This window comes from Hirundo rustica, chromosome 7, assembly GCF_015227805.2.
Source record: "Hirundo rustica isolate bHirRus1 chromosome 7, bHirRus1.pri.v3, whole genome shotgun sequence".
NCBI classification, from domain to species: Eukaryota; Metazoa; Chordata; class Aves; order Passeriformes; family Hirundinidae; genus Hirundo; species Hirundo rustica.
Window position 1 is genome coordinate 16,269,123 of NC_053456.1, and position 13,513 is coordinate 16,282,635.

Sequence of the window (13,513 nt, forward strand, 5' to 3'; positions counted from 1 at the left end):
CTTTCTTCCTTTGTCTCATTTTTAACTGAAAATTTGTATTGAAATAATTTATTACCAAAAATCAGGGAAAGGTTAATTGACAGAAGTAATTGTACTTCTGAGAAGAGAATCAGCAATATTGATTGTGAATACAAGTGTCCATGTTCCCAATGTGAGGAACAAAATGCAATCTATTAAACACCTGGCTAAAAGAACATGTGTGTGTTTGAGATTCAGGGCATGCAGATGATTAGTTAGGGTGTTGCCTACAATATATGAACTATAAGAATGAATTGCGGAGTGCAGTTTTTCAGAAGGTACATTTGAATTTTCCTGTCTAATATAAATGAGGTGTCTAGGTTTGCTAACCACAGTAAGTCTATGAAACCATTATCTTGAACATTAAAGATTAAAACAACTGTTGACTAAAAATAATAATGCTGTGTGGCAATGGTATGCTATTTAATCTTTTAAAAATGATGGGCATTTTAGTGTAGCATAGATCAAAGGATTATTTACAGCACGTGAGCAGTTATGTTTCTGGTAGTTTAATAATATGAGAAAGCTGAAGTTTATATTATGACCAGGTTGAATGAGATTTTATTGTTCACTTTGATGAGATGGGACTCAGCATTTCACATTTTGCCTTTTCTCCTCAGAAGAAAGACACAGTTAAGCATTTTTTTCATAGACACACAAATTGTCAGGTAAGAGTTGCTTGCACATTTTTAATATGCCAAAGACCCAAGCCAAGAAGTCTCAATGGCTATCATTTTCCTAAGTATTCATTACTGCACACCCACACTAAAGCTTGAAGGGAGGACTTACAAGTCTCACCTCGCCTTCTCTGTGCCATGCTCTTCCATTCTGTATGTATTTATTCTGATTCTGTCTCTTCTTCTGTCCTCCATCAGCAAACTTGCACAATAAAGGTTCTGCAGGAACTGAGAAGAAAAGGAAAATTAGTAGAAATAGCATTCATACACAGGTGTTCAACTCCCCAAATGAGATGTGGTTTTAAGTTATATTCCAAATATGACTGTTAAATAACACGGAGCTGTACTACAGCATCAACAACCATTCAGCGTAGCACAAAGACAGCTGCCACACACAAACAGAGCATCTGGAATGCCTTGTATATTTTATTTTAAACTACTGCTGTAAAACCTGTTGGAAAGAAACACGGTCTGTATATCCAGAGTATGTGTGTCTTGGTCTGGGTTAAACAAGAACTGCCATCTGAATTCTGAGCTTTAACTCTTTGGAAGTATATCTAAGGAAGGCAGAGAAAAAAATCTGACCAAAGGTCTATAACTTATTCTCTCCACCCCTTGGAGGTTTCAGTAATGTCCCAAAACTTAAAAGTGCTTTACTCATCCAGAACAGGCAGAAGAACCGGCACAGTACACCCATTTACTCCAGGTGGCAAGGGAGAGTGGAGGTCTTTATATCCTGACACCTTGCACCAAGAAAATACCACAATTGTCCATTCTCATTTTCTCTGCTCTATAAAGAACACAAAATGCAACCAGAAAATCTTCAAGATTGTGCTTTCAGGGTTTTTTTGCATACTGCCATGAAATGGAATCACCATATTTTATCTTTTTGTTGTTGTTGTTGTTATTAACAATCCTGACCATGATTTCAATTTTTAATGTCAGAATTGAAACAGTGAAAAGGTTTGCACAGTATTCTTCCTTTCCCTGTTCCTAGCTTTCTCATTTCCAAGTACTTAAGGCAGAAGCACAGCTCTGCTGCATCACACCACACCCTCCCTAATCACAGGGTGGAAGCGCTGCTCTGACTTGGATGTAAATGCTTCTCTGCCAATAATTCCTGACACATGAGCTGTCTAAGCTTTACCATGACACTCCTCCAGTCACTCTCTGTTTGGAAACATCTTCATGAGACATGGCTGGACCTGAAAACATACAAGTTGCCAAATGCAAAGTAAACACACGGGGTGGGAAGGCCACTTACAAAAAAAACAACCCCAACAAAAATTTTCAACAAAATCTATTAATATAACCATGGTGAGTACTGATGTCTCATCACCCTGTCTGCATTTGCAAAAGATGATTGGTATTGAAAACCTCAGAGATGCTAACCTCGCAAAGAGCCTGACTTTTAAAACTTTGGCACAAAGCAAGCATTAATGGCCCAGTCATCCCTGGCTTTGCATGAGACACCTAAAACACTAGCTCTGGTTCTGCTGGAAAAATACCCGCTTCCTGCATGACACATCTTTTGACAGCCCTCTCTATAAAAAAGGGAGACAGAACTGGTGTGTGGTTCCCTGTCTCATCTCCAGCACTGACCACACAGATCAGAGACCTGGACCTCTCCTACCTGTGTGCTGTTATACAGAGTGTCAGACTATAACATTAAACACGACAGCCAAATTTATTTAAAATGCATTATCCTTCAGAGAATGGTAATTAAAATCGTATAATCATAAAATAAACCAGGAAAAGGTTAGGCTAATGACACTGGAAAAATACAGGAGTTCTATGGATGATGAAGTAAATGAACAAGGAAATTAAAAAAAAACCTAAAGTAGGAGACAAACTGGGAATTATTGTCTTCAAAACCTTGCATTTCTGAGGGGATTCTGGCATTCCCAAAATTGAGTTTTGCTTTGGAGTCTTCTATTATGTGAAGCAACTTCTGTTTCAACATATGTGGAGCGAAAAGGTATATCACTATATCAATGTGGCTATGGATGATTTGGGGTTGCTTTATAAAAGCTATATCAAATAACCTTGGTTACAGCACACAGCATTTTAGTCCACATAGAGTTCTGTTGAAATAAGAGGAGGTAATCTCAGAATATGTTAGCCAATATGGATAAATTTGTCAGGTTCTGGTCTGAAATGATTTTGATTGATTTTACACAGTCATAATCTCAATCTCAATAATCCATTGGATATTGATAGAGGAGGACCAAATACTGAAGTGAACTGCCTTAAATGAAAAAAAAAAAAAAAAAAAGCTTTTCCCCAGGTTATGTATCTTAGGCTACTTACACATTATTTCAAAAAAGTCTAGTTTTGTGAGGAGCATATGTGACTTCCAAAATATGCACTATAAAATTTTGGACGGAATAAAAATTTCATTTCAAAATTCAATTTCTCTGGCATGAGAACAGTACAGAAATACATCATAAAAAGGTTTCTAGCCCTGTCATTCTGTATTATAGCACTCATAGTAGTAAATGCTTTATTTAAAGCTGCATTATGCTTTCACTAAAAATCCCTACAATGAATTGTAAAAAATTTTTCTGAAACCATTATTTGTGCTTGCATTTCCCATCACTGTCTCAACATAAAGATGTTTTAAAGCAGAGTAAACCCATCCAACTCTTTGAATAAAATATTCATAAAAACCTATTTTAAAAATAAATCTGAATTTTTCGTCAATAGATAACTCAAAACAGCTACATTTTGGATGATTTAACATCTTCTGTGTTGCATTCTATAAATTCTCCAACAAATTTAGAGAGGAGGAAAAAATGGAGTAAGAATTATACACATGTACTGGGTTTTTCATACATAATATCCAAAACCTGCATCCGTGAAGAAACCCTAACATTTAAAAAGTTATCAATTTGTGATCTACTAGAAGTTAGTGCTCCATCTTACTGAACACAGATCCAGCCATGGGATCCCTTGTTTCTCTGATCTTCCACCTTCCCTTGCTCCTCACTGCACCCATCAAAGATGCCAAACGCTGTGAACGCTCCAACTCACACTAAAAAATTCCCATGCAGATCATCTACTTAATACCTGCTGTGGGCAGGCTGTACAGCGTTTCCCTTCCCTGATTCTGCTTCAGGATCTGAGTGCTCACACTGGGGGTGGCTCCAGTTGAAAGCCCAACTGCAATTTTTGGCTGCTCTTCCATCCACGTGACGCGAACAGCGCCACATTCGTTTCTGCAGCAGCACAGTGACCGGCCGTCACCGGAGGGAGGCTCAGGAGAAGGAGATAAACCTTCTTGGGTTTATCTCGCCCAACTGATCTCCTTCCCACCAAAGAATGAACATAGACCTTACTCTCTTCAAAATGAAATCTCAGCCTTATTTCTTCAGCTTGCCTTTCCTCATATTTTTCACGAATACGCAAAATACTCTTTCTCTTGCACAAAAGAGCACGCATATAATAGATACATATTTGAACAAAATGCTCCAACAAGTCCTACAGACTAGTTAAGCAATCTTTTGTAGTACAGGAAGGAAGGGAGAGTCATTTTTATTGTTTAATTGCTGGGAACTATGCAGGCCCAGTGATGAAGCAGGTCATTAATCATTCAGTGACTTGTCTGTATGCGCAAGACAAAGGCAGAGTACAAATATTCGGAGTTGCATAGAGGTACCTGATGTGAAAGGCTGCAACCTACAGTGGAGTTCAGCTTTTGCAGCTAGGACACCACGTTTAACTTGCCCACTCTTCTGACACCCAGTGCAAACCGACCCTGCCAATGGTTTGCAGGTGCCTGTTGAGCTGCAGTGATGGAGGGGATCTGTAACCATGAGCTTCCTGGCCTTCAACGCTAGGTCAGGGCTGTGAAACTGGGCTGTGCAAAGTGCTGACCATCTCCTCCTGCCCTGAATCACTCTCCTCTAGGGCTAATGCTTCTACAGAAGAGAGATGTGAATGCAATATTAGTCCAGAGAGTAAATTCTTCTTTGTTGTGGACTTTGTGCTCATCTGTACATTAGAATTCAGTCAGTCTTTGTTCAATGTCTACCCAAATTTGTACCAGGTGATACTAAAAATGCAAGAACAAAAGTGGTGTTCTTTGTTGGACCTTTAGTTTACACCCTTGACTTTACATGGCTAATTTTATCAACTTTTCAATAAACCCTACTTGCAGTTACTGAAAAATACAACAGAAGAAAAGTACTATTACTGAAAAATACAACAGAAGAAAAGTACTATTACTGAAAAATACAACAGAAGAAAAGTACTATTCCTTTAGTCAGTTTTCAATTAAACTGCATCTTTTAGAGACTTTCATTGCTTATTTTCTAGAGCAAAGCATATGGGCCTTAATGAATTCTGACATTAAAACATCACTTTAATGATAGAGCAAGCCTGTACAGCTAGAAACTTTTGCCAAAGGCTGTGGGAATTAAAAAAGAAATTGTGCAACCCAAGATCAGGGTAGCTTTATATGTTTAAGGAGAAATTAAATATTATATTCTTCACCATCCTAGTCTCCACTTAAACATAATGCTCAGGATTACATTGCTTTAATAGTTTATCCAAGGTTTAATAATTTGTCACTGAAGGATATTTTGACTGGTTTTAAGAAGCATTTTTCTCTTTCTATGCTGCTTCTTAAAACTAAGCAGCAATTGCAAATTATGGGAGTTAGAGCAGTCAAAGCCTCTACTTCACAGATTTCACAAAATATTCAGAGTTGATGATCCTTGTGGGCCCCTTCCAAGTCCCAATCATAAGTGAATTGCCCATATAGGGATCAAACCTGCAACACTGGTGCCTTAGCACCATGCTCTGACCAGCTGAGCTAATCTCAGGGTCTTGATCAAAGGAATGAAATATTTGTTCCTCTGCCTTCAGTGTGCCAACCAGGAGTAAGAGCAGCACTGCCAGCCCTCGATACCCTGTAGCAGTGGTTTTCAGCTGTGGTTCATGCGTTTTTTCTAAGGGATCTGTGAAAGATAATTGAAAGAAAATTTGAATTTATGGTCAAGCAGCTTAAATTCACTAGAGATCTTCAGTGCTGGATACTTTGTAAAGGTAAGAAACTAGAAAATACTCGAATATGACTGACAGAAGACAGCTACTTCAGGGCTCCATTTTCACTCCTCCTCGCACCAGAAAGATGTCCAAGCCCAGATCATTTCAAACCATAGTGTGTATCATTCGTGCTGGACCTCTTCCTCATCTAGTCAAGGACACAGGCAGGAGCAGGGCTTTTACACACTCAATTTTCTCTCTAAAAGAGAATCTGAGCTACCAGTATCTTTACCCTAAGTGGGAAGAGAGGGGTGGGTCATGGATAATTTTTGATTTTTGCATCATCACCATAACCAGCCATTCCTGAAGTAAAAATGGCATGGGATGCTCAGCAAAAATGCTCTCTACCTTACATCCCAAATCATTAAGTTCTTTTTCGGTAAAAAGAAATATTAAACAACCCATAAAGCCTATAGAACAGGCATAAAACCTATCTAACTTTTAAACTTCTATATTTCTCATTTTAAATATAATAGAGGCAAATACACTCAGAGTTACACATACCTTACATATTCTGTAGCACAGCTGCTTTAGGTAATTATTTAGATAACTGTTCTCATGTATCACCACACAGCTACATGCTACTGTGATTGGGAGGAGATGCCTTTGAAGATTTTGCCCAGATCATTTCTACAATCACTATGGAGCCAACACACGACTAAAAGCCAGTGAACACTGAGTATCATCTTTAGAGGAGAAAGGCTAAGCATGCTGCTGCTCTGCTCTCACTGCTCATCTGCTGGCTCCTGGCTCTTTACACCACTGGTCTGTTTCCTCCAATTCATATCATGATCCATACATTTCACAGGAGAATAGAAAAGCTTAAATATTACATTCTTCACTGAAAACATTAGTTCTTTAATGAGGAGAGTGAAACTAAATGCAAAAGTTACTTTAAAATTATAGCAATCATATAATAGTTATATATCATAGTTGAGAAGATAATTAAGTACAAAAATTTAAGTTCTGAATTTGGTTTTCAGTGAAAAAATGGAGAGGAAGTCACAGTCCATAAAACACACCCAACTAATACAATAACTTACATTAAAAAGGGCAAAGTCCAACAACAAATGGTGAAACTAATATAGCACTTCTAGGAGTTTCAGGATTATAACAACTTGCAGTGCATTTCAAATTGCTCTCTGAGCTAACCTTTCTTCTTCTTTGCTGAAGATAAACAAGGACGCACTAAATGCTAAATACATTTCATTAAGCTAAATAAAGCCTGAATAGCCAGTTATATCTGGGTTTAGCTAGCTCAGCATCATCAATGCCCAGTCACTCACTTAACTCTGGAGTTGACACTTTTGTGACCACCCTGTGTTAATCCCTGGCCTTCCCGGACTCTTAGAGGTATTTTTTCATTCTGTCTTCTCCTGCTCCAGAGGACGTTTCACATTTGCTTTCTCTAACTGTTTAATCCATTCTTCTATTTAAGCCCAAACTTAATTAAAATAACAAAGCTGCATTATGAAAGCATGTTTTTGTTGAATGAATGTTCTTCCTCCCACACCTATTTCATTACAGGCCCATCTCTCCTGCCCTCTTCATCCTGATATCAGTGTTTTTAGAGCCAGCTCCCTTTGCTGATTTTAGCCAAGTTTTTAGGACACGATGTTTTAATTTAAACACAGATCCAGTTTTATGATTTTGTTTTGCATGTGTTTGAACTTGATCCTTTACAATCCCAATGGTCGCTAATCTATTTCAAAACAGTTTCCTAATCTTTGTTTGTTCAAGAGCTTTCCTGCCACCATCCAGTTTTCTCTGTGCAGGTAGTCCAAAATAACAGTTGCCTCATGACTCTGTCCCACTTTTTAGCAGGCTGCAGTACACTATCATGCATAAGCTGAATTCTCTACTAAGATTACATTATTGGACAGCTGCTTGCTATGTGGTATGGAACTCTGGGAAAAATTTGAACTCCATAAAAACTTTTGCAAGGAGCAATGAAACGTCACAGCACCAGCACAGAAACACAGAGCTGAGGCTGTACCCTTACACAACAAAATTGAGGGTCTTTAAGAACCAAGGTTCTTACAACTCCCTAATACACCTGACCATTTGTCTCCTCTTCAGTATCATGGAAACTGAGACCTATCTCACTTAAGTGACTTCCAAGCATTTGGAGTTCTCTCTTTCTGAGTGACTGAACTAGACCCCCTTTGGAAGCACAAGGACAGTCTCTGGAGGTGCGCTTTTCTTTACCTGTTCTAGACAGAGAGTCTGGACAACTACTTCGCAAAGTAAGCATTAGAAGTTCAAGCCTGTGAGGGAGACTGCATCTTGAGACCCCTGTTTAATTTCCACTTTCAGACAATGGACAGTCCTGTGCAAATTTCCTGTCCCTAATTCATCACATTTTTACGTTAAATGTTTCCTTCAGACTGCAAAAATCATTCCTACAATTCCATGGAGCAACTTTTTATTTCAACCTAGATGAACCTCTTCATTTAAGGATGCAACTCCAGCTCCAGCAATGACACACTGGAGACAGAGCATGATTAGCAATGACACGCTTGATGGCTCATCCATTGAGAACAGGAGAACGCAAGTGAAAATAAAAATTAACAAACTAAAAATAGGAGCTTCTGTTACAGTTGCTCAGCGTTATTACTGTCAGTGTATATGCAGACAAGCTGTAACATTTTTACCAAATGTAATGAAGAAAAAATGATAATATAACTAAAGTAACAAATGCAACAATGTGCTTAAATCTACCAACACTTTGTAACAAAGTTTTAAAAAATAATAACAAAAGCAATTAATCCCTGTGCAAAGGGTCTGAGAAAGCACGGCTAGGGAAGTAAAAAAACTGCATTAGATTAGTTTTGCCGAAGGGAGTGGTTTCCTGTGCTCTGAAGCATTTTCCATCCTCACAGCAGCACAGACTGCCTCAAACTGGAGCAATCTTTCGGGGATGAGGCATGTTTGGAGTTTTACTAAACAAGCCACATTCTTGTCTGCCTGCCGAGGGCTACTTTCCTCCTCCTCAGTGACAGGGTCTGACTGCAGAGAACATTTCACCAGTGGGATAAAGGCAGCTTCAGCAACCACATCAACACTGTAATTTGTAAAATTCCCACTTGGGATTCTCAATAAAATGCCTACTGAAAGCTGCCTGGAATGTCAGGCATGTATTCTTTCCTTCTCTATTGTCCTCTTTACTTTCTATTTTACTCAGCAGCATTGAATTTCCTCTCCTCATTTCTCAGTATTCATGGAATATACATTTTGTCTCTTAGAAACAGTGCTGACAAAGCAGACAAACTGGTGAGGAACTTGGTATTACAGCAAAATTGTACTAAGTCTTCTTTGAATTTTGCCTTGCACAATATTTCTAGAAGCAGCATTCTGTGCTAACCTCCTTCCATTTTCCTGAAGGACTTTAAAACCTACACTGACTTGAGAGCTGCAGCTTCCCAGTGAATCATCATGCCAGGCACTGCTGCAGATTCCATTTTATTTTTGAAGCAAATATTGTTTTTGAAAATACCTCGAAAAAAATCATCAACAGATGACAAAACCAGCTCATTTTTGCCTCTGAAAAAGGCCCTGTCCATAGACAATCAGCCAAATTCTGTTCTGATACAGATATTTGTTTCCTCACTTCAACTGGGATTATGTGGAATGTAAATTTGTACATAGCTGGCATCTTAGCTGCTTGTTTCTCTGCTTGGAGAGAACACTACTAGATTTCTAGAAAAGGTTTACAACAGAAAAGCAATACTGTGTTCCAAGCTAGCATTACAGCCATCCAAAAAGACACAGTTTAATTTTAATAAGCCTGCTTCTAAATGAGAAACCAGATACAACAATCAGTGTAACAGGCTTCCATCATGTAAGCAATAACCCATTCATACATCTTGTAAGAAATATATGCAACATACCAGAAACTCCTGCTGGTGTCTTTATGAATTTTCCATTAAAATGAGCAATCACTGCTTCACATTTTTCTGTTGACTCCATCCTAAGAAAATAAAGAATAATTTACATAAATTAAACACTCAACCAGATTCCCATGTTTGTAATTTTTTTTAAGCATATTTCTTGCTTTTTCTCAAATCATATTTCTTGCTTTTCCCCTTTTCACTGCTGTGGCTTGCTTTCCCATGTGTGAACAATGGAGAAGATGTTTTCTAAGAACATATAACTTCAGGAAGATAAAGCCAAACTCAATTAACATTTTATGCACTCTGAGACCAAAGACAGTGCCAAACTGAAAATAATACTCTTATTTCCTCAGAAATTATACTGTAGCTGTCCAAGCTGCCTGAAGTACCTCTCTTGTCTTGAAAGAAGCAGACTGACTCACTAGCACCCATAACTGAATGCTTAGTGTGCATGCTGCATGCAGCAAAGGTTAATGCCACTCTTAAGAGAGGATTCAGAACTGTCTGTACAGTTTAAGGGTAATAAACTCAAATATATAAACCTGCCTGACTGCATGACCCAAACTGACTTGGCAGCTTTTAGCTCATACACATCATCTCCACTACATGATGCACCTGGCTCTTATTTAATTGTCTCCAAGTTCAAAACAGAGCCAGTACCAGCATAGCTGTGATGGCTACTGAGAATGAATCCAAAATCTTGAAGAGGTTTGTGCACTTGTGCTGTCAGACCCAGACTGACCACACTGGGCTGATGGCTGGAGAGCTCCTGCTGGCCTGGAGAGCTCTGGAGGCTGTGGCTGCAGCCTCACCTGCAGTGTGCATCTGCCAGCCCCAACCAGCCTGGACTCAGTCGCAGTGGACGACTGAGATGTGCAATTACAACAAAATATGTTTTAAAAAGAAAAACTTAATTTGCAGCAGCCTGCAAGATGATGTTTGGTTAGGCTGAATAGGTAATTTCTTTATTTGTTCATTAAGTTCTGGAATTCATATCCACAAATTAGGCCAATGGCCTCAACAGCAAACAACCAGGACTAAAGATTACTAAGTCTTGGTATCTTTTCAATTCTGATATCCTTTCTGCGCAGGATGACAAAATGCAAGCATAGATAACAACCAATAGCACCAAAAAGCCAGACTGAACATGAGGCATTCCTAATGATTCCAAAAATATCTCCTAAAGAATTTTCAGAAGTTCTGGATTATTGGATCTGCATCAAAGAAATCTAATTCTATTTTTTTTTTTTTTTTGTCTCACATGAAACAAACAGTATAATTTACTTTCAGATTTGAAAGTCTGCATTTGATAAGATACATTACTCCCTATGAAATTAATGAAAACCTCCCAAAGGGCAAGAAATTAAAATATTTATTTAATGTCTACAGATTTCTTGGAAAAATTTAGCTCCAATTAAGAATTATCTGAGAATTTTCCAATAGAAGAAAAATGTTCACCTTGGAGAAGGAAAGAAGCTCTAATTAGATATAGAAGAAAACTTATCCTCTAACTTATGTATACTATATGCATGTATATGAATAACCATTTATATAAAAATAACTTCACTCATGTATATATAAAACACAAAACGCATAACAGAGAAACTCTTGAGAAAATACTTTAAAACTATTCTATTTTAATGTCTTCAATACAAGTGAGGTTTTTGAATACGCACAAGTCTTTTTGACTTTTGCATATGATTCTAGAACACTTCTAGCTATTAGAAAAAATATATCCCATCATGTTTCCTACCATACCACTGATTCAAGGTAAAGGTGGTATACAACTTCAGGGAGAATGAATTCGAAATGTCTGCTGAATTCTAGAATGGGTGTTAGTGGATGCTACCCTTCATAGTACCAAAAAGTGAAAGCTACATATGAAACAAGTGTATTAAGAAAATTAAAATGCCCAGTTAACTTTACCCCAAAAGTATTACAAACACTTGATTTTTTTAAAGGGGACAGAAAGAAATTTTAGCAAAGCCCAAACTTGCTGGTTTTCCACTCTTAAATAATGAATATCACTCTGTTATTTTTATTTTGTTCCTATGTTATACCTTTTCGAAACTTGGTAGTTTGACAAGCATATAAAGTTTGGAGTCAGGAGGCTGGTGGGGGGAGAGATTAAAAAAAAAAAAAAAAGGGAAAAAAAAAAGAAAAGGAAAAAAAAAAAAAAAAAGAAGAAATATCACAGTGCTATGAAACAACCCCCAGCCAACTCACAGGAAAATGTTGGCCTCGTTGGAGGATAAATTTGTTCAGTTCTCTGTGCGCTAATTTTAGATTCTGCTGTTTTGTTCAAATACAGAGCTATTGTAATACAGGCTGAGCATCTGAATTACTGAAATTTGATTTCATGGAGACTTTACAACATATTTTGAGAATCCCAATTCTTTGCTCAAAGCATGCTTTTGTTTTTGATATTAGAAACCTTCAATTTAAAGCCTCTAAATTTTGATTGTTATACAAGGTTTAAAGCAGGACCTGGATAAATAAAAGCAGCACAGAAAAAACTTTGATGAAAAGATCCCAGAAAAGATAACTGCATTAACTAGATAAAAAGCAGACTTGTATGGACAGCACATTTGAGACATATCTACTAATTTATGGAAAATACTCTTGTTCTTGTTGATTTGGGCGAGATATTTGACTAAGCACACAAGTATTTTAAGATGAGATTTACTGTAAGTGAATAAAAATATTTTCTTTCCCAGTTGACATCATGTTAATGAGCCTGAAAATTCAAAGGGCTGACGTTCAAATGGCAATGGTGGGTTCATTTTCTTCAAGAAACTAATGAAGAAAAACAAACAAACAAAAAAAAGGCATAAGCATGGGGAAGAAGGTTCTTCCTTCTGGTCTGCTGCCTGGGATTCAAACTTCACAAGCCAGAAAAGTCAACAGGAGTCTCTGTGAAGCATCACGTACTCTTACTGCTTACTGGTTCAGGGACAGAGGAGAAAGGAGAAGTACAGAAAAGAGAAGGAAGTGGTTTAGGAAGTGATTTCTTATTCTAGATAGTTGTCCAGCAAGAGCAATAAATTTAGATTTAGCCATCTAAGCAAGATGAGACACAGCTTTACCAAAGGAAGAATTAGCAAAACCCTGCTGGATAACTCCATCTCAATCTCCCTTCTTTTTACAAACTGTATGATTTTCTGTAATTTCTGCCTTTTCCACCTTTTCTTGCCTTTTCAATCAAAACAGAGGAAAGAGGCTGCCAGCACAGCTAACACCACTGAAGTACCTTGCAAAGCCAACACCACGGCTTGTCCCACTCGAGTCCCGCAGTATCCTCGTGGAGATGACCTGCCCAAAGGGCTTCAGCATGTTCTCAAGCTCCTGCTCATCCATTGAAAGAGGCAGGTTGGAAATGTATAGGTTAGTTGGGTCTTGTTCTTGTTGCTGAAAGAGAATTAAAACCAACTGTTATTGTTGTTGCCACTGACATTTTGAATTTAAAACAATTACACAGAACTTCTGGTGCAGATTTTTACTTCTCAGGCTCTTTGTAAAGGCTGCTCTTTCCTAGTAATAGTGACCTCCATCTTCTGCCACTGCCTGCAGCATTCCTGAGGAAGTTCCCCTTCTCCTATTACTGCTGACACCGACATTTTTAAGTTGAGATAAAGGTGAATAATTGACCCATTTATAGTCAATGTTAAAATGCCATGTTTCAAATTTTTCTGGAAGGAAATGGGGAAAAAAAAGTAAAAATGAGATAAAGAAAGAAAGAAATTAGCAGACAAGAAATGCAAAAGAAGTGGAAAGCACTAAGAAAGTCAGATGTAAATTAAGAAGAGAAAAGATTGGGATAACAATTGGAAAACAGTATGAGGAAAAAATGAGAAAACAGATTTAAGAGTATGCACA

General features: G+C 37.8%; 1 protein-coding gene across 5 annotated transcripts in view; it reads right to left on the reverse strand.

The window, feature by feature from the left end:
- Positions 1–13,513, reverse strand: part of RBMS1 (RNA binding motif single stranded interacting protein 1) — a 144,468-nt gene that overhangs the window by 13,363 nt on the left and 117,592 nt on the right. For 3 of the 5 annotated variants that reach the window (XM_040069234.2, XM_040069232.2, XM_040069230.2), the window contains exons 5-7: positions 12,888–13,045; positions 9,635–9,714; positions 808–923 (exon numbers count right to left, since the gene is read on the reverse strand). In XM_040069234.2, coding sequence (XP_039925168.1) covers positions 808–923; positions 9,635–9,714; positions 12,888–13,045 — 354 coding nt within the window. The remainder of the gene's footprint in view (positions 1–807; positions 924–9,634; positions 9,715–12,887; positions 13,046–13,513) is intronic. The other 2 variants (XM_040069233.2, XM_040069231.2) reach the window with 1 other exon arrangement.